Consider the following 22,327-nt stretch of genomic DNA (forward strand, 5'->3'; position numbering starts at 1 on the left):
ACTCTTTAATTTGTTTGCATTATACTACACTACGTTACTAAATTATTTTTCCTATTATTTTTTTCATTTACAGATTCAAGACAAATGATTGACTAATCAAGAAACAACCAAAATGACAGTAAAAGCTAACAAAGAAAGAGAAGAGGAATCCGAGCAATATATTTCGGCGGATGATGCCCAAATGGTAAGTTCTAGCTATGAGAAAAATAAGTAGCGATCATGATCGCAAATAAATAAAATTTGAAACGCGTTCTCCGTGTCATTTGACTCATTGTCATTTTTGACAAGAAACAAACAGCTGTTTGTATTTTGATCAAATTTTCTTTGTTTCTTGTTTGCTAGATTTACCTAATTAAAACAAGATTTTCTGATATGATATGATGTGTGACAAAATTGAACAATAATTAAATTGGTGCCCATTCGATACAAAGTGCATTTTTCCGTAGTGGCAGGAATCGGATCCCTATTTGATTTTGTATTTGGCTCAATTACACGCCAAATTTGTTCAATAACAATATCCTGAGGGAAACCAAACTAAAGACCAAGTTTTCATGAAAAAAACTACGAAGTCTATGAACACTTGCAGAAAATTCAAAATATAATAATAATACCTATAGTTGACATTAACAATGTTATTGTTAAATAATTAAGCAATATGGACATGCCCGTATCAGATTCAGATTGCTGACGATGTACGAATTACAATGCGTAACCAATTTACAATAACAACTCCGTAAATGGTGACTAACATGATAGTCAGAGTGAAAAAAAAGTAACATGTAGAGTGTAGATCAAAACATTCAACCTATCACTGCCACGAAGATCTCCTTCAAGTCAATTAGAAAGTGTTCAATTAATTAAGCATAGATTTAAGTAATAATGATGTCTAGTGATGATGACACGGAGCCGCTGATCCATGAGGCTGGCCCAAGCACTAGCGAGGATCTGGTCTCCGACTCCACTGTTGGGCCTATCCATACCGAACCTGAGCTAGAAGAGGTAATAGAATAAGCTTTTGATTCTTTACTATTTAAATGCCATTAATGTCTTTTTGATAGTTGTAGATTAAAATACTACTATTACAAATAAATAGTTCTAGTATTTAATTTATATTTTTATGTTTTTATTACTTAATTATATAAATAGCCACCAAAAAAGAAGTAAAAGCAGCTTATATCTCCATTTTTATTCATTCTTCTAGTTGATATTCACTAATGTATACAGTATAAAACTCATTATTGAATAGTAATCAATATTTTAACACTCTTGTAATTATTATTGATAACACTGACTCACATGTTTTGTTTTACACAAGCATTATGTATAATTATGTACATAACTGGCCCTTATCTAGAGCATGATGTGGCATTGCAAGGACTTATTATATGCTATCTTCTTTAGCACATTTACCACTTGTTAATAACCTTTGTTGTTTAGGTAGTAACATAATAAAAAACATAATTATATGTTTATCATTATTTTGTATGGGTATGATTTCTATTTTTTCAAAAGCTAAACAGATTTTAATAAAAAAATTAACAACAAACACAGACCACAGTTCGAAACTCGAGACTAAAATATTATGTACACTAAATACATCCTGTGTGTTAATTATTTAATTCAAACATAAGTTTAAATCCTCTTCACCGTTTCCTCCCAGGTAGTATACGGCTACCGGCGCAGCGGCTGGCGGAAGGCGCTGGTCTACTCCATCTCCACGCTGCTGGCCGGGCTGCCATTCCTCGTGTTCCACTGGTGCCCGACCTGGCTGCTGTACGCCACGGCTCTGCGGTGCCCCTTCCACGTGGCTGATCTTATACTTGTTGTTGTGAGTTTTGTGTGTTACATTATGTTGAGTTGTAGAAAGGAATTTAAAGCTAATGTCAACCTTAATTATATTCCTGCCTTGCTTTGACAGTATATGGGCAGAAAGAGATAGATACATATATATATATTTAATGCCGACTTTAGAAATTGAGCAATATACTGTTTGTAAGGTATCTGTAGAATTTTTGTTAATCATCATCATCACCATGAACCCGTCATTGTCTACTGCTGGATATGGACTCCCAAGGATTGCCACAACACTCTGTTTTCAGCCTTCCTATTCCATTCCTTCTTTAGTTTAAACAGGATAACTTTATTAACTTAAAATCTTTCTTCTTTCAGGAAACATATCAAAAGAAATGCAAAAGTCACTACATTCACAAGATATACAACAAAAATATTGGGGAGACAAGGTAATCTACTTAATTTCCATTAATTTATCAAGTTAGTGACTTTTAAAAATATTTGTATTAAATTAATTAATTAAATGCATATTTCAGGGGACAATCAAATGCAGGATTTCAAGATGAAGGCGATAACACTCAGGAAAAGCCTCCCATATTAGAAGACAGACTAACACCCATTCATTTGGAAGATGGAACCAAATTACGTAAGAAAACTTTAAACATAAGTAGGTAATTTAAATGATTGGAGTAAGGTTGAAAGTTGGTATACTAAGCACAGAGTAGGTATTGTATCGCCTTTATGGAGTGACCTATATCAATGCAGTGTAATTCGTAGGATACCATTAGATAGGTACTGACCACAGTTTGTACGATTGGGAAAATTCATTGTACATGACTCAACTGTTTGTATTGGAAACTCGTGCAGGCGTTCTTAGATCCTCCAATGGTAAAATCTGAAGGACCCCTTTCAGGTAGCATTGTCACTCTGAGGGGTCAGGTTTCTTCCCCTCAAACTGCCCGTGAGCCACATTAAACAACAACAATATTAATAAATTCTCCCCACCACCAGACGTCTCCCACTACCGCTACTTCGTGCACAAGAAGTGCGTGTTCGTGTGGACGGCGGGGGCGGCGGGGGCGCGGGGGGCGGCGTGGGGGCGCCTAGCCGGGATAGAAAGGGGCGCTACTTGTGCCAGTCTGCATAGGACTGCTACTGAGCTGCTGGATCATGATGCTATGTGAGTTTCTGTTGCTATATTGGACGGTTTTATAAGTTATAATGTTTTGACCGAAAGTGTTTGAGTTTCTGTTGCTAAGATGGATTTTATTATAAGTTACTATATTTTGATCGAAAGCTTGCATGAAAGGAGCGTTTCCGAGCGATGCATCTACACATTGCTTATACAGTCGGTGTCCTTCACTGACTGGCTAATTCTGCTCTAGTGTTTCCGACAGGCTAGAAAAGGTAGTAGTATTTGTCCACTACTTATGAACAGACGAAAGTCAATGAAACGGGACAAAAATAAAGTTTTTGAACTTTTGCATACTCTGCATCATACTAGATTATCAAAGATTAACTAAACCTATCTCTTCCCCAGGCTACACGTATACGGCTCCAACACAATCTCAGTCCCAGTCGACTCAGTCCTAACCCTGACCCTGCGTGAGATCTTCAACCCGTTCTACATATTCCAAGCGTGCACCATCGCGCTGTGGCTCGCCGAGCCGTACTACTACTACTGCGTCGCCGTGGTACTCATGTCCACGTTCGGGGTCACTACTAGCGTTATACAGACTAAGAAGGTGGGTTTTTTTAATGAAAGATTGCGTCTTTATAGGTTAACATTGGTAATTTGGGATAAAAGTAGCCAGTAGCGAAAGCTAGATTAAAGAAACATGGAGGAGAAAGTTTGCACCGATAGATGGCGTTTGTAACTAAACTGTTCAGAATGCGGCTTATTTACGGTATTTATACTCTTACCGTGGGGTGCAGGCTATACATATACAGGGTGTTTCAAAAGGAGTATACTAAACCGAAACCTACATGTGCAGCATGCATGGTATATCTAATCCCGAAAATGAAATCAGAATTTCAAAATTTGCGAAAAAAACAATATTTTTTCATAGAAACTATGTAGGTCACGTGACTTTTTGCTATGCAGAATTACTTTTTTTTAAATACCCTGTATAATACAATGTCAGTGCTGACTCAGTTCTAACCCTGACCCTGCGTGAGATCTTCAACCCGTTCTACATATTCCAAGCGTGCACCATCGCGCTGTGGCTCGCCGAGCTGTACTACTACTACTGCGTCGCCGTGGTACTCATGTCCACGTTCGGAGTCACTACGAGTACTAGCGTTATACAGACTAAGAAGGTAGGTTATTTAATGACGTAATTATGCAAAAATACCGATAGATGGCGTTTATAGGTATGGGGAAATTGGAATAAAGAATTCCAAGGGCTATTAGTGCCAGCGAAAGCTAGACTGCGTAGCCGTGGTGCTGATGTCCACGTTTGGTGTCACTACGAGTGTTATACAGATTAAGAAGGTAGGTTTAAATAATGATGTTTTTACGTGACCTTTGATTTGCCTTTTCAGGATTTTCTTTGGGAATCCCGGCATGAAATGTAGATTTTATCAGTCACAAAATTAATCGACGGCGTTACTGAATCTTCTGTTAACATTGGTTTACCTGTATTACTGTACCTTATTATACCTACATATACATAATTATGTATACGTCAGGCGCACCCTTGCCAATCAGCGACTGACACATTAGTGTAGAAGATTGGCCAGTCATTAATATGCTTCTAACCACGCTCATAAACTCTAGTCAACCTCTATCATCACCGACATGATAAGAAGATGAAATTGGTTACCATAATCTAATAACCCCCCTAACCTCCACAGAACCAACAAAACCTGCGCGCCACCGTCGAGTCCCAAGACTCCGTAGAAGTCCTGATCAACGGCTCAGCAGTCACCGTCCCAAGCGACCAGCTCTCCCCAGGGGATGTCCTACTGCTGCCAGCACACGGCGGCCGCCTGCACTGCGACGCCGCGCTGCTGAGCGGCACCGCGCTGCTGAATGAGAGCATGCTCACCGGTGAGGTTTCAAACAGGTGGCGGGTAAATGCTGGAATCTACTACCTCCCTTAGTCCCAATTATAAAGAAACGTGGCGCATTCGATATTTTATTAAGAGGCGATGCGATATTGAGGAGGGACGGCGCTAATCGATCCTTAAGCAGCATTGCTTATCTGTCAAAATTGACGCATACTGTATGGATCTGACAGTTTTTGACAGCGATGTTACTTAAGGATTTTCTTTATTTAGAATAGGTAGGTTGTATGGAATGTTTTTGACATAGCTTCTATGGATCTGACAGAGGTTTGACAGATAAGCGACGTTGCTTAAGCACTCTCATTGGCTACTGTGTGGGTGGTGGTAGTGACCAGCTCTCCCCAGGGGATGTGCTGCTGCTGCCGGCGCGCGGCGGCCGCCTGCACTGCGACGCCGCGCTGCTGATCGGCACCGCGCTGCTGAATGAGAGCATGCTCACTGGTGAGTTGGGGAGGTTTCAAATAGGTGGCGGGTAAATGCTGGAATAATCCACTACCTCCCTAGTCTGAATGGATCATTGCAGCTTGCAGTTACACTTTATTGGACCGCCGATAGGATGAGTTAAACTTTATGTAGGTAGTATATATATGCTCTATAGGTCTATAGGCATTGTGCATGAACCGATGTTTATGCAAAATCGCATAAACGCCATCCATCCTTCTTATGCCTACCTAATAAAAAAAAAGCTGGAACCTTTCAAAGAGTATTCCATCTCATACTTTCTCGCTCTTTCAATCTTAACATAACTCTGTCTATTCTCCTACCCACTCTTACTCGTACCGGCTACCATTTCTATTCTTATTACCGCATCTAATACAAAATATTTCCGTATTCCAGGCGAGTCAGTACCGGTGTCAAAGACAGCGCTACCGCGGACGAATGTGCCGTTCGACGAGAAGCAACACGCGGCGCACACACTGTACTGCGGGACCCATGTCATACAGACGCGGTACCTCAACGAGCCTGTCAAGTGAGAATGAATTGCATTTTTGTTTCAATATTGATGACATTGATGTTGATTCTGAAGGCAAAAAAATTAATAAATTGTAATAGCAAACTATAAATTAGGTAGTTTAAAATACGGAGACACCTATGGGTGAATCAAATAATTAAAGGTTTATACATTTTAAAATTAGGATTTGTGCCTTAGAATCGACAACAGTATTCGGTCTAAATTTTTGAAATTAAGCGGCGCGGTTGGCCACAAGAGGATTTCAGTGATTATGGGTTCTTGTAGGGGACTCTACATATTGAAACCTTGTAAACGAATGCGCTGTTCGACGAGAAGCAACACGCGGCGCACACACGGTACTGTGGCACTCCAGTCATACAGACGCGGTACCTCAACGAGCCTGTCAAGTGAGGATTATATTGGGCAAAATGCTTATTGATCCCACATTGTTTTGAACTGTATGCCTCTGAGTTAAGATCGAAAACCAATGACAAATTTGAAGTAGCCATGACATTTATTACAGTATAAAAGATCGTTCCTTTTGAATGTAGCGCAACTGTTTGCGATAAGATATCTCTTTCCATAAGTGATTATCGATTCTTATAGGGAAATCAATTAACTAACCAACTTATGCTGACTGAACATAAATTATTATACAGAAAACCCCCTCAGAATACTGGTTGGTGCATTTTATGGCAAAAATCACTCCCAGTATTCTAAACAATTTTTTTCTCCTCTTCAGTAGAGTCAAGTTCAATCTGAATAGATTTACTTCTTAAATGTTGATTCTTAGACAGATGCGCTTACCTTTATAAGTCGTTAAAGTACTGATAAATAAACTAACCAATACTCTCTTCCAGGGCTCTCGTGATTCGAACCGGCTACCACACGAGCAAGGGGCAGCTGGTGCGGTCCATCCTCTACCCCATTCCTGCCGACTTCAAGTTCGACAGAGACTCGTACAAGTTCATACTGATCCTCACTGCGATAGCTATACTGGGGCTGGCTTATACTGTCGCTTTGAAGGTGGGTTTTCTATGGTCTATTGTTATTATTTATTTATTTATTTAGGTATACAAAACGGTACATAGTTCATACATTAGTTGTAAACAAAATCATACAATCTGATCTAACTATGTTCCAAAGCATGTACACACAGGTGCATTAACAAATTGTGCTTAACGTTAACTTTTAAATATTATATATAGACTTTATAAGTAGTTATGAAAGATTTCTGGTTAAGTCTGCCTTAAATTTGTGAATTCTTGGGTTGAATATGTCTATTTGTGTATTTTTCACCACCAGCTCATTATATGTTCTACACATTCTGACTAAAGGATTATAAAATGAAGTATTATTTATATAAGACCTCAACATAAAAGGAGCATAATTTCTGGTTCTACAAGATATGTTTATATTGAGGAAAGATAGCAGAGAAGGAGAGTCAATATATGCATGAATTATCTTGTAAAGGTAAATTAAATCCTGTTGTTTGCGACGTGTCTCTAATTTTGTCACTTTGAATTTTTGCAGTCGTTGTTCATAGCTATAAAGAGTACGATTAAACCCACTTCTGTAAGATATCACTTTTAAGCATTTCTTTTGTACTCTTTCGATGCTTTTACGATGCACTTCATAGAATGGAGACCATATGCAACTACCATATTCCAAAAGGCTTCTAACTAGTGTATAATAGAGATTTAACAGACTACTGGGCTTTTTGAAATCTTGTGACTGTCTTATTATAAAACCTAAAAGCTTATTGGCTCTAGTCGTTATATACTGATAATGAGTTCTAAAGGTTAATTGATCGTCAAAAATGATTCCTAAGTCCTTAACATTAGATTTTCGTTCTAGAGTGTGCCCAGACAACTCATAGTTATATAAGTATTTTTGTTTTTTGTTAGAAAAGCTAATTACCAAGCATTTCTTTATGTTAAGCGTCATCAAATTGTTGGAACACCATTTAAGAATCTTATTTAAATCATTTTGAAGTGATAAGCAATCATTAGCACATTTAACAGAGGAATATACTTTAAGATCATCGGCGTATAACAAGCACAAATTGGACAGACTCTCTATAAGATCATTTATAAAAAGGATAAATAGTAGAGGCCCTAGATGAGAGCCCTGCGGAACTCCCGAAGGAACGTGTCGCGGTGATGAGGAAAAACCCTTAATGGTAATTAATTGGCTTCGTTGGCTGAGATATGAGCTGATCCATCGGTATAAGTCCCCGTGAATACCGTATGAAGAGACTTTTTCACAAAGCAGTGTATGGTTAACACGATCAAATGCTTTGCTGAAGTCTGTATATATACTATCTACTTGTCCCCTAGCAGCAAAGGCAGAGCAGAGATAATATTTGTATTCCAACAAGTTACTGACCGTTGATCGTCCAGTTACAAAGCCATGTTGTTTGTCGGATATGAAAGGCTTTATATGATTGTAGAGACTTTTATACACTAAGGACTCAAATAATTTAGCCAAGCACGATAGGATACTTATTGGTCTGTAATGTTCGCAACAAGATTTATCTCCGGATTTGTGTACAGGGACTATGTGAGCTCTCTTCCATACATTTGGAAAAACACCGGTTTTTAAAGATTTGTTAAAAATTATGGATAGGGGGATGCTAAGTTCCTTAGAGCATGTTTTTATGAAGACAGGTGGAATCAAGTCAGGCCCCGGCCCTTTACTTGCGTCTAGAGTTTTTATTTTTGATACTATTTCGTCAGGGGTAAAAAATATATTTGATAATATGGAGTTACTGTTTGTATTTATGTGACCCGTTTGGTTTGTTATCGGGGGATTATCATTGAAGACTGAGCAAAAATATTGGGAAAAGAGCTCACATATACCCTGTCCATTCGTAGCTCTATTGCTGCCATACGTCATTGTGTTAGGTATAGAGCTGCTACCCTTTTTACTATTAACGTAAGTCCAGAAAGCTTTTGCATTATCATCTAATGAATCCTCAATTGTTGATATAAACTTTTTATAGCAGGCATCCGTCAGATTCTTACAACGGGCACGTAACATCGAAAATACATCGTAATCGCGAGGGTTGTCATGTTTTTTAAATAGTTTATGAAACTTATTTTTTTCTTGAAGACAGCGTTTGAGTCCGTAACTATACCAAATGGGGTATTTATGGGTGTCACATTTCGATAGGGGCGTATACTTATTAATAGTATCATACAGTATTTCATAAAATTTGTTTACGCATTCATCTATATCACTAGAAGACAATAAACTTTGCCAATCTGTATTGCTTAACTCAGATTTAATTTTTTCATAATTACTTTTATAAAAATTAAATCTTTTTTGCCCTTTGCTGGATTTAACTGGGGTGACATATTTCAGTTCAGGAATCTCTATTACCAACGCGGGGTGATGTCTATCTTGTCGACTTATAGGCTCAGCTCCATATACTAGAATTGTATCTAAAGTAGAGAAAACTAAATCCAAGGAGCGGCTGTTTTCATTAACGATATTATTAAATTGTTTAAGGTTACATAAGGCAGCAGTATCCAGAAGTTTAATCGATTTGTAATCTATTGGATCATTAGGTATGAGTGACCAACTGTTTGATGAATGAGTCCAAGTAATATTCGGCGCATTGAATTATGGTGGTGTAGAAGCACACATAAAATAACTATAAGAATATATAAAGTAGCTATATGTGTTTAGGGATGGAGAAAAATCAGTCAATGACTTGCACTTGGTCGAAAATATAATACTTATACAGAAGCGCGCAGTTATGTATTGAGTTCACTATATATTCCAACTTTGGTGACCCCGACATAATGTGATAGAAGTGCTTTGATTAATTAATCAAGCTAACTTAGGTATTATCAAGAGTTATAGTATGAACTTTATGAAAAGTGCGCACTCTATTTTTCATCTTTTCAGCGCTTTTTTATATATTTTTTTTTATATCTTTCAGGCATACCGCTCCATCTCCCCTGGTGATATAACGTTGAAAGCTCTCGACATAATTACCATAGTGGTACCGCCCGCGCTGCCCGCTGCCATGACAGTCGGCCGGCTGTATGCGGTGAGTATCCTGAATTCAAGTGATCTACAGAGTGTTGCAAAACGAGCATAGTGAGCTGACAATGACAAACGTATGTTCTACGACTTTTGAATATATTTTATTTGATACCACAAATACAAAATAAAATTATTATTATGAAGTCGAAATTTGAAAAAATATTCAATGTTTTGAAATTTTTAAGGATTTGCGAGGAATTTAGATAATTAAATTCTCAGTCTGTCGTTTTAAGTCTACAGGTGGACCAACTGAAGAATGCTTACTACTGAATTATTAGTATATGTGTCTTGACTATGAATTTCAAATGTTATTCGTGTTTCAGGTGTCTCGGCTGAAGCGCGCGCGCGTGGCGTGTCTCAACACGCGCGCCGTCAACGTGAGCGGCTCGCTCGACTGCATGTGCTTCGATAAGGTATTACATAATAATTATAATATGTATTGCTTTATGTAGGGATTCAGATTTGATTATAGTGGATAGTATTGTTTAGTTAATGTGAAACTTACACTCACGAGCAAGTAGAGTGTGCTGGTAGTTTTAATTTTGAACGATTTCCAAAAATACGAACATGAGAGCCTATCCTGCAAAACCATCATGCAGACCTACAGGCAAGAAAACGAAGGCCGGCTAAAAATTCTACTCGAGGAGGCCGAAGCCTGCATATACGATAACAGTAGTTGCCAAGTCCTCAGAGGCAAAATGACTGGAGCGTATATGGCGGCTTACAGCGAGGAAAGCGGATTTGTACCCTGGGAATGCAACTCCTCAAAATTTACTGTCCCACACAACAACCAAATAGTGGTCGTCGCCCAGTGCACCAGGATTATGCTAGAGGATAAAATCCTAGCAAAAGTGGAAACCATCAACGCCAACTGGAATCACTGGACGATGCCCACTATCACTTGGGTGAACGGGGTACCTGGATGTGGGAAGACAACCTGGGTGATAAATAACTTCGATGTGAGCAAAGACACCATTATCACAACAACAACTGAGGCGGCCATCGACATAAGAAACAGGCTAGCGCATCGTATTGGTGACATGGTCAGAACTAGGGTGCGTACGATGGCATCAGTCCTGGTAAACGGCTTTAGAGAACATGTCGGATGCCAACGCCTGATAATTGACGAAGCCCTGATGAACCATTTCGGGGCAATCGTAATGGCCGCCCACCTGTCTCGTGCCTGTGATATTGCTCTGATCGGAGACATCAATCAGCTACCATATATCGACAGAGAGAACCTATTCGAGCTTAGGTACAATCGCCCAACACTGGTAGCAAACATCACCCAGGAGCTGTTGTGCTCATACAGAAACCCCATGGATGTTGCATACGCCCTAAAGGAAGTATACTCAGGCATATACGCAGCCACAGCGCGCATCCAATCCCTGCAGCTGAAAAGGTTAACAGACGCAGTAATTCCCAAATCCCAAACCAACACTCTGTTCCTGGTGCATACACAGGAAGAAAAAGAGACCTTGACCAGCCAAGGGTATGGTGAAGGAATGGGCTCACGCGTCCTAACCATACACGAAGCACAGGGATTGACGTACGAATCCGTTATTATCATTAGAACAAAAGATAAAATAAAGCTGCATGATAGCGTACCTCACGCAGTAGTGGCGCTGTCGAGGCACACCACCACCTGCACCTACTATGCGGATGACACCGAGGACGCTATCGGCAACCTCGCTAAAACGGCAATAACAGCGCCAAAGAAACGCATCCTCGAGTACAATCTAAAAATGGCAGTTAAGAATCGAGACGAAGAGGTCATTGCACTTTCTGGGGAAATGTTGAGAAGGCATAACGGGGCGGAATAAAACATAAAATATAATTTTCGTTAAGAGCGCAAAATATAGGCCAAATTGATTATTATATAATTATTATAAAAACTAACAATTAAAATAAGTTATCTTTAAGAACAGAGTCACACACTAACATCAGGCAAAACATGACCTATAACGACTGAGGGGCCGAGCCATTGCCAGGTGTCTACTAAGTTCTCCGAAGAAAGCTGGCATTGGCCCTGTCCTTCTTAAGTTTGTTGCCATTACTAATGTAAGTGTGACTCTGAAAACCATTAATAAAAAAAAAAAAAGGGAAAAAAAAAAAGAAAAAAAAAAAAAAAAGACATTTCTTGTATAATGAGATACACGGCTGGGGGTTTTTAGTCGGTTAACGCCCGACACTACCTGGGTCCTCTTCCCAGGTGTCCATGTGGATTTTCCCCCAGCAGTGAAAAAAAAAAAAGAGAAAAAGAACAATATATATATAAAAGAAAGAATATATAAACTAAAGACAAAATAAATATATATAAAAGATAATATATATGAACTAAACTTCCTTACCGAGTAGAAAGTAGATAAAAGAATTAAAAACTATCTCATAAAAATTACCACTCTTCAAAAGGCACGGACATAAAGTCTGTGGAGTGATAATCATTTATTAAAAAAAAAAAAAAAAAACATGAGAGCCTATTACAGCCCAGCATAAATCTGGACAGTCGGCGAAAGAAAATTTACACCAGACTGATAGATTTTGTGAATGTTACATTGGTGTATATCCTGGATTCGCCCATATTTCTAGTTCGAATACACAGTCTCATAGACCCTATTTTCTACAACACTTTTTACCCAACCCTTTTCTCGTCCCCAGACAGGCACCCTAACAGAAGACGGCCTGGCTATGTGGGGCTGCGTGCCCGTGTCCCATGCTACACTCCCGCCGTGTCTCTCGGCCCCCGTGCGAGACCCCCGGGCGTTGAATGACCTGCATGAGTTGAAGATGGCGATGGCGTGTTGTCATAGTTTGACTAAGGTGGAAGGGGAGTTGAGTGGCGATCCGCTGGATTTGGAGGTTGGTTTTTACCTTTATCTTGACCTTGGCCTTGACTTTGAATTGCAATACAAATCGTGATCGTCCACCAACCCGTACTAGGCCAGCGTGGTGGACTAGGCCTAAAAACCATTCCTTCATTGGAAGGAGACCCGTGCCACAGCAGCGGGGACGTGATGACGATACAAATCGAGATACTTGCGTTACTTACTCGAATATAAATCTACAGCCAAAAGAGGGTGACTCATAGGGAAGATCATGATAATGTATGTTTTAAAAAATTACTGAAACTCTCCAAAACTAAAAACACTCTCCATGCAAAGAGAACTTAAATTACTTAACGCGAATTTTCAAAAGTCGTAGAACTCAAGTCTCAAGAGCTTTAGTTTTATCATTCGGCTGACTATACTTACCACTTTTCCAAACACCCTGTATGTAACCCATACCAACCACAACACCCCCTATCTCCGCAGATGTTCAAAGCAACCGGCTGGCTGCTAGAAGAGCCGGACGTCCCCGAGACGGCCAACTACGACATGTTGACTCCCACCGTGGTGCGCCCGTCGAGGAACACTAATATCAATGTGGATGATTACCATGTGAGTAACAGGGTTTATGAGTATCAGGGACTCCATTGTAAATTTGAACGGTAAAGTTTACGTATTCATGTATAAAATGTAGAGCTATAAAGGTCACTGAAAGTGCTAAAAGGTGCAGCGTAGTGCTCCGAAAAGGCCTTAGGTAATGGGTCAATTCTGGGATTCCGTAAATATTTGTTGAAAACATGGATTTCTCGGGTTGGGGGAAAAAATTATAGTCTCCTAATGGGGCGTATTTTTTTTTGTTTCGTAAATCGCGCTACCAAGGCACAAGGTCTTATTTACTCGCGACCTAACCGAATTGGCCATTTAGTTGGTCAATTTATGCCGCGGGGCTAATACTTTCACACTAAGAATAGGTAATTCGCGCGGCGAAAATCTTGCGTGGCATACGCATATTTATTTACCAGTGTAAACACCCAAATTTTCTCTTTTTCCAACAACTATGATACCTAAACCGCCCTAACTCTCCCCCTTTTCCAGCTGCCCCTAGAAGTGGGCATAATCCTGCAGAACCAGTTCGTGTCGTCGCTCGCGCGCGCCTCCGTGGCCACGCGCACAGCGGGCGAGGATGTCGTACGAGTGTACTGCAAGGGCGCGCCCGACACACTGCATCAACACTGCAGGCCCGAGACAGGTATACAGGGTGTTGCATAATAGACAGGTATACAGGGTGTTGCATAATAGACAGGTAAACAGGGTGTTGCATAATAGACAGGTATACAGGGTGTTGCATAATAGACAGGTATACAGGGTGTTGCATAATAGACAGGTATACAGGGTGTTGCATAATCCTGCAGAACCAGTTCGTGTCTATGAGATGTTGGACGCTTGGAGTAGTGAAATGAATAACGCGTCGTGTCTTAACTGTATTAAACTCTCTTTATTCAGTAAAATAGTAACATATTTAGAAGATTCTGGAATGCGCTATGACGTAGACATGTCAATAAAGTCTAGTTTAGCTATGTATTAAATAGAAGGTATGTGACTTGTGACGTATGTTGTTTAGATATAGTATTACAAATATTTATGGAATGCATTGTACTACGTCACATGCCTCCGTGGCCACGCGCACAGCGGGCGAGGATGTCGTACGAGTGTACTGCAAGGGCGCGCCCGACTCGCTGCACCAGCACTGCAGGCCCGAGACGGGTAGGTGCAGGGCGTCCCACGCTCGCAAGCCGGGACAAATTGCAGATATCTACAGTCCTCCCAACTATGCGAATAATAGGGGCAAAAAAGAACCCTACTCACAGAATAGGAAGTCTACGATTGACGCTAATGTTACTGCTGAGCCATCCTTTCAATATGGTGGTAAACCATGATTTGTGGTGATTTGAATGTAGTGCCATCGTGATGCCAAAACACAGAGACAATAACCCCGAAATAACCCCCTGCAAGAAATAGGGCTCTTTCTTATGCAACTGGAGAGCGTTTGGCAGTTATGTGGTTTTAAATTATATATAATAATGTATAATGTCTGTCCGCAGTGCCAGCGAACCTCAACTCAGTGCTCAGCCAGTACGCGGAGAAGGGGTACCGCGTGATCGCGCTCGCGAGCCGCGTCATGGAGGTCACCTACAAGCAACTCATGAAGATGACCAGGGAAGAGGTAATAATTGTTTTTTACCACCAACCTTAGCTTCATTTTCTTCTTAGTTTGTTAGAAACTAAAACGCTACCGTACAATCATCAATGTCTTCTTCTTGGCGTATCCGTAAACACTAGAACTGCTAACGTACCACCGCATATTACCAATCAATAATCCTTAAGTCGATTTGCTCATCTGTGAAAATTAATCAGTACGCTTAGAAGAGTATTGCGTGATCGCGCTCGCGAGCCGGGTTATGGAGGTCACCTACAAGCAACTCATGAAGATGACTAGATAAGAGGTAAATATCGAATTCTACCATAATTTTCCTCTTTTTCTGCTTCTTTATGCGTATCAGTGGTGAAAAGTAGAACGGCCTCCGTACAACGCCGCCGCCGCACATTAGCAATCAATAATCCTTAAGCAGCATTGTTTATATGTAAAAACAGATATAATTGGCGGGCATGCTCGAGGTTACCTACAAATAACTCATGTAGATGACTAGAGAAGAGGTATAGTATTGTTTCATTTGTTACTCATGCTCTGAAAGTAGGTGTGATTTTCTTGGAAAGAGTTAAAAGATGAAATACTTTTTATTGCACACAAACAGTGGCGCGAGCATAGGATTCGATACTATTTTCGAATCTACACGAAGGGTCGCTTTTACCAAACGCTAAACGTATTTAAATCAAATTTTAAATACATTTTGTACCAACTGATAGACGTATGACAGGCTACTAAATACGTTTAGCGTTTGGTGAAATTCCACCTAACATGGAAAAAACAAATGCCACTTTTGGAACTAACAAATTTGCCTTACATTTTGACAGTGACATTTGACGATACGCAACGTAAACGGAGGTTTCGAATCCTGTGCTCGGGCAACTGGTTTAAAATAGTATAAATAAATAATCAATATTCATAAGTTCTGAAAATATCTGTTTTTATTTTATCTCTGGGCAAAATTGCTTTCTTGCATCTAAAATGCAAACGAATGATGATCAATTCGGTTTTTGTAAACTATGTCACCTATACCAAGGGTACCAGTCCTTCACTACATAACTGCCCCTGGTGGTTCCAGATGGAGTGCGAGCTGACATTCCTGGGGCTGGTGATCCTGGAGAACAAGCTGAAGCCCGCCACCGCCGCCGTCATCAAGGAACTGAAAGACGCCGATATACATGTGGTTATGATCACCGGTACGTTAGCTTTTACTGTAGTGTAGTGTGTAGCAAGTCGGTTAATCATACATTAACTAAGCATTGGTTAAGCTAAATTCTTATAAGCTGATGAATGATTGAGCGACTACTCAGAAAATTTTATAGAATTCTCGCTAAGACGCTCCTGTGAACTGTTTTTGCTATGTGAAATTCGCAAGAAAACTATTTACAATTGAAAGACAAATTTTATTTATTTATTTTATTTTATTTTTAACATCACCTTACTAATTGTAGATCCACCCACTATGGCTTATATCATATCTTCGGTCCACCGTTTTTCCTCTGTAAACTGACGTTAATAGCTTATAATTTATCGATCACCATTTATCAATCTATGTATTTACATATCTAAATCTCTAAAATGATGTCATCTAACTTCCTCAGGCGACAACATCCACACGGCGATCAGCGTGGCGACGGAGTGCGGCATCCTGGCGCGCGGCGAGCGCGTCGTGCGCCTGAGCGCACAGCCCCCGCGCACCGTGCGCACGCATTGCACGCTGCATGGGGTCAGTATAGGCGAGTGGGGTAACGGATAAGAATAAGCGTAGTTAATATTTTATTACATACGAGGGCGGGTCAATAAGTCCGTGACCTTTATAATTTCCCGCCACTTAAGTGAAAGAACAACATTGCTTCTGTCAACAGGCAACTGTCAGTTGACATCTGTCAAAATTTGGACCAGTTACGTCACTTGGTTTGTGTTTTACACCCGTTCTTAGCAACTACCGCATGATTTAAAAACATAATGGAAAAAACTGAATTTCGTGTGCTCACTAAGCATGATTTTTTGCGGAAAAATCGGGGTGAATCGGCGCCAAAGATGGCCAAGGTGGGTATTTTGATGACCTCGAGAAACCTCATTTTTTGGAAGGGATAAAAAATTGCAGAAACGTTGGACAAAGTGTATAGTGCTCAAAGGAGACTACGTTGAAAAATAAATAATAAAATTATCCAAAGACCAGTATTTTCTTCAAAAAGTCACGGACTTATTGACCCGCCCTCGTAGGTAATCATCAATTGAAACCCTATCTCCCATTTCAGGTGCCAATAGGCAAGCCATCAGAACTCCGCGAGGCCGGCAGCGTGGACAGCGGGCTGGTCTCCGAGTGGTCCGGTTCCGCTTCCGCTTCCGCCTCCGGTGTGGAAGCGGAGCCGCGAGCGCCCAACTATAAGGTCGCTATGACTGGGGACACTTGGAAGGTTAGTTAGCACTATCAAAAGGTGTTAAATAGCATCTTAGTAAACACCCGTTAAGCGGCTTGCACACTATTGAAACACCACGCGACCCGACGAAACGCTAGACGCGTTGAGTCGAACCAAATGTACTTTCTATGACCACAATCACACTATGAACGTCCGAATTTTGAACATTTTGAAAGTCAGCTAACCTGTCATATTTAACGTTGTTATACTTGTTATAAGTCCTTTAAAAATGTAGTCAAACAACTCATTAACAATGTTTTCATTGTCACTACACTCACGGGCAATGAAAAAGTTCCATTCACAAAACACTTCCTCAAAACAACCCCAATTTTTTCAAACTCATTTTTTTATTGTACTTCTGTGTTGCAGAAGGCGTTATTAAGCTAGCCTATTCCATTTAGGAGTAATTTGATGCTTTTCTCAACCACTTGAACTTTTGGATCTGTTTCATTGCCCGTGAGTGTAGGCATACTCTCCCTAAACCGCCCTCCGCTCTACCCCCTTAGATTCTCCGCGAGCACTACCCCTCGCTCGTCCCGCGCATCATCGCGCGCGGCGCCGTGTTCGCGCGCATGACGTCGGAGCAGAAGCAGCAGCTCATCGTGGAGTACCAGGCGCTCGGGTACTATGTCGGTGAGTTTTACGATGCCAATTTTAATGGACATCTAAACAGGGTGACTTAGGAAGAAAAGAGGAATCAACTTTTGTTATACCTTTATAAATTAACGAAAATTTAGGGAGCAGATATAGTAATTAACGACACCCTTTTTAAAGAGCATAAAAGGACCTTCAGAGATGGCAGTCAATTACTAACACTTTGTATCCCATATTGTTTTGTACATGAAAAAATATAGTTAGAGACGAAACCCGATTAAATATAATGCATAAGGAGTACTATGCATTCTTAACCCAGCCACTTGCCGTTACTTAGTTCTATAGATAACCCTCCAATGTGTAATCAGAACTCTGTTAATTACCTTCAACCATCCGTCTTAACCGTTTGTATCCCGAAGTCGCGATATCACAATAAATTTTATTTTTATTGTGTCTGATTTCAGGGGATTGAACCGGTTAATTTTATTAATACTTATTATTCCCCCCCATCTCTGCAGGTATGTGCGGCGACGGCGCCAACGACTGCGGAGCTTTACGAGCGGCGCACACCGGCATCTCCCTCTCAGAACTAGAGTCGAGTGTCGCCGCGCCCTTCACCGCCGCTGACCCAGACATCGTGTGTGTCACCAGGGTCTTGAGGGAGGGAAGAGCAGCCTTGACTACCAGCTTCGGGATCTTTAAGTTTATGGTTGCAGCCAGTCTGACTGAATTCCTGTCTGTCGCTTTGCTGTATTACTTTGATTCGAATTTAGCAGATTTTCAGTTTTTGTTTATCGATGTGGCGTTGGTGGTGAATTTTGCCGCGCTGTTCGGGAAGACGGAAGCGTTTAGGGGCAAGTTGTGTAAGATTCCGCCGTTAACGTCGCTGTTAGGGTTAGTTCCGTTGTTGTCGCTGTTTGTGCAGATGGCGCTAGTGGCGGTAGGGCAGTATTTGAGTTATTACGCTATTTCGCGGTTCCCCTGGTATAATAGGCATACTTTTGAGGGCGATGAAGCATATGAGTGTTACGAGAATTACGCCATTTATGTCGTGTCCATGTTTCAGTATGTCATTCTGGCAATTGTCTTCAGCCATGGATCGCCGTACCGTCGTTCCGTCATCACGAATAAACAGATGATGATCAGTGTAGCGATCATGACAGGAATTTGTATCTATTTGACAGTGGCGCCGGCGGAATGGCTCGCCAGATTCATGGAACTAAAGATGCCTCAAGATTCCCTCATGTGTTATATCGTGCTAGCGATAGCTGCTGTCAATTTGGCGCTAGCTTTGTTCTTCGAAAGGTTCGTCATACAGTTTATGATGGAGGAGAGACAGATGATACCGAGGTTTTTGAAGGAAAGGGTGGTGAGGAAAACACCGCATCTGATGATTAAGCGCCAGTTGTCCGATTCTGACTACTTGAACTGTGAGGATGTCATTTCTTACGAACAGGAAACCGCTACAGTGACAGATTCTAGTAGTTCGGAGAAGGACAGATGAGATGAGAGAGGAAATGCGATGCATTCGTGATTTTATTGTGAGATGATTAAAGGTGAGTTTTGTTATTTGTTTGTAGATTTATTTTTTACTAGTTAATAGGGTATTTGTGCTATTTAAATATATGTAGCGAATTTTACATTATTTTTATAGGTACATATTACATAACATCTGATTTTGGGAGCACAAAGTTAAGAAGTGTTGATTAGAAAACAAAATGTGTTCTATCGTATACGTACAAATACGTCACTTATTTGAGTATTTCTATTTAAGGGTATATTTTCAGATTGTCTCATTGTTTCTTATGCCACATAGAGGTCTGTGTTAGGAAGTATTGTGAGAAAAAAAACTATCTATATATTCATGAAATCGTATTTTAATGGAATAGACTAGAAACGCATAATATTTACTGTATTTTTTATTGTACTTATAGAATCTTGTATTTTCTTACGACTTTACTTTGTAGTATGAAGTTTAGAATCTTAAGCACATTGTGATATTAATGTGAACTAACGCACATATTTCTGTGCCTAATTTTATATAATTATGTGTTTTGTGTTGTTTTTCAGATAATAAAATAAATATTAAGTTCTGTGAACAGTAAGTAGCTTTGCATTTTATGCACTAACTTATGAAACTAATAGGTATAGTTATCATATTTTAATTAAACTTTAAACATTCGCATACTATTTTCTTGGTGCTTTGAGGACCAAAGTATTACACACATATTTATTTGTATGTGGTTTATTTACAGTAAGCATAATAGGTATATCTGGTAGAAATTATAATTATAACTGCATTTTAAGTAATCAAAATGTGATTATTAAAAGTTACCTAATAATGTAATAATACATAGCAGTATCCTAGCAAATTTTAGTTGAATTTTATAATTTAGTGTATGACTTATGAAATAAATATTGTAGAACACGCAAAGTGCTATTTTGTATACAAGTATTGAAATAAATGATATTGAAATGTTATATCTTTGTCTTTCATTCCGTCTAGATGGCCCCATACAAAATTATTATCTACTTATTAATATTGGTGAGTTGTGGGTAGAACAAAATCACAGGTAAAGGCCTATTCAAACCTTGACTTTTATCACCAAGCTAATTTATGAAGTGCATGTAAAGTTAGTAAGCTTAAGTGGCAGTGGGCTGGTCACATCTGTCGAAGAACCGATGCTGCGACTAGGCAAACGTAGTGTGGGACGCCCTCCGGCTAGATGGGGTGACCACTTGCGAAAGGTGGCTGGTTATGATTGGAAAAGTGCTTCTACACAATAGACGAATTTTTAAATGACTAATATTTTTATTTTATTTTTATTTGTACCTAGTTATTGTATTATTATTTGACATGATTATTTTTTTTTTTAAATCGACATTTTAAATTTTAGATAATGTTTAAAATTAAATTTATTTTATTACAATTTGAATTAATTAATTTACTTATCTTCTATTGTTTTATTATTATTATTATTATTTTTACTATTGTTAATTATTAATATCTCATGTGTAAATTACCCTTGAAAATTGTATTTTTTTAGTTAAGTTAGAATTAAGTCCCCATTGTAATTTCAAATATGACAGCATGTTGTGAATGAATAAATAAATGAAATGAAATGATGCGGAAAGCTAGAGATCGCATCCAGTAGCGTGCTTTGGGAGAGGCCTACGTCCAGCAGTGGACTGCTATAGGCTGATGATGATGTAAAGTAAATGTAAAATTTTGAAAGGACAAGACCCGTTTCATTTTGTGTATCACCGCTAAAACTTTTACTTTTGTATTGGAATAGTGGTGTAGTGCTATTTTTGGCACATCATCATCACGACCCATTACGTCCCCACTGCTGGGGAACGGGTCTCCTTCCAATGAAGGAAAGGAAGCTATTTTTGGCAAATAGCATGTAATTTTGTTACTGAATTACACGCCATTCGATTAAAATACTAGCCTAGCGCGATAATGTACACTTGATGGCAATAAAATATTTGATTCGATTTGATTTGATCGAGGCTTTACCGCAAAGGATAGCTTTTAACTCTGGTTTGAATAGACCCTAATATCGGTGCGGGATTGTGCTAGCTAGCGGATAGTGTCATGGGTGCGAGATTCTTCTAGTGGATAGTGTCGAGTGCGTGAAACCCCGCGTTACTCTGTATTGACGAAAAAGTAACGAAATTAAATACAACTAGTCCAGTCAAGGAATGAGGTGTAGAGAGCGTGAGCAGGTAACTAAACGATTTCTTCAGAAACTTGTTCAGGGGGCTTAGGTTGTTAACATACCAAAAGTCCTGACTCCTAGGTGATGAGCTGGGGGGAGGAGGGGGGGGGGGGGGGTAGATTGTCGTGGCGTGTTCCGAAACTTCGTTTTTCGTGAGAGAGTGTGACCCCCTGGTGTGGAGCCGATGTGGACCGGAGAACTTAGCCTTCGGGTAGCAGTTACCGCGAATGCGAAGGTAAGTGACCTTTAGTAATTACTGATTTCCTGTATTTTATGGCTATTCTGAGTGACGTAACAACTTTGTAGATGATATCGTAGGAGCCCAACCGAAAGTAGGTCACAGAGAGTAAGGTTACGTGATCTTTCGTTAGGGTAGAAGTTTTTTTTTTATTGAATACCGCATGTTATTTTAATGTCATTATAAAAAAAGTTGATCAGCATTTATAGCTCTGTAGAAGTACAAAAGACTCACCTGTATACCTACCTAAAGTCTGTTTTTTAATCGAATTTTTCATTTAAAGTTAATTGTTCGCGATTAAGTGACGTATCGTTGTATTGGCGGGACAATCGACTGTTGATGAACCTTTCAAAATCTGTCAATTTAGTATCTGAGATTAAAAAACAGACTACGACTGATTTTTATTCTCCTACTTTTTATGTGTTTTCACTGGGGTAGGACTTGAATATCA

The 22,327-nt window shown here is 39.7% G+C and overlaps 1 protein-coding gene across 1 annotated transcript; it reads left to right on the forward strand.

Moving 5' to 3' along the window:
• The first annotated feature begins 505 nt into the window (after positions 1-505).
• On the forward strand, positions 506-20,397 carry LOC105393706 (polyamine-transporting ATPase 13A3). Its single transcript, XM_048630768.1, has 20 exons — positions 506-999; positions 1,661-1,828; positions 2,170-2,240; positions 2,328-2,437; positions 2,803-2,971; positions 3,332-3,536; positions 4,648-4,843; positions 5,698-5,830; positions 6,673-6,838; positions 9,762-9,872; positions 10,192-10,281; positions 12,527-12,727; positions 13,180-13,305; positions 13,789-13,942; positions 14,796-14,917; positions 15,978-16,095; positions 16,501-16,625; positions 17,161-17,319; positions 17,829-17,955; positions 18,435-20,397. The coding sequence occupies exons 1-20, from the start codon at positions 880-882 to the stop codon at positions 19,418-19,420; spliced, it is 3,657 nt and encodes a 1,218-aa protein (XP_048486725.1). The 5' UTR covers positions 506-879; the 3' UTR covers positions 19,421-20,397.
• Positions 20,398-22,327: the final 1,930 nt, after the last annotated feature.

The sequence above is a fragment of the Plutella xylostella genome, chromosome 27 (assembly GCF_932276165.1).
Source record: "Plutella xylostella chromosome 27, ilPluXylo3.1, whole genome shotgun sequence".
NCBI classification, from domain to species: domain Eukaryota; kingdom Metazoa; phylum Arthropoda; class Insecta; order Lepidoptera; family Plutellidae; genus Plutella; species Plutella xylostella.

What these genes read in the sequence shown, in the direction of transcription:
- LOC105393706 (XM_048630768.1), top strand. Translation starts at nt 880, where the DNA reads ATGATGTCTAGTGATGATGACACGGAGCCGCTGATCCATGAGGCTGGC. An exon ending in GAATGAGAGCATGCTCACCG is followed by an intron (nt 4,844 to 5,697) that starts GTGAGGTTTCAA and finishes TCCGTATTCCAG; the next exon opens with GCGAGTCAGTACCGGTGTCA. An exon ending in ACATGTGGTTATGATCACCG is followed by an intron (nt 16,096 to 16,500) that starts GTACGTTAGCTT and finishes TAACTTCCTCAG; the next exon opens with GCGACAACATCCACACGGCG.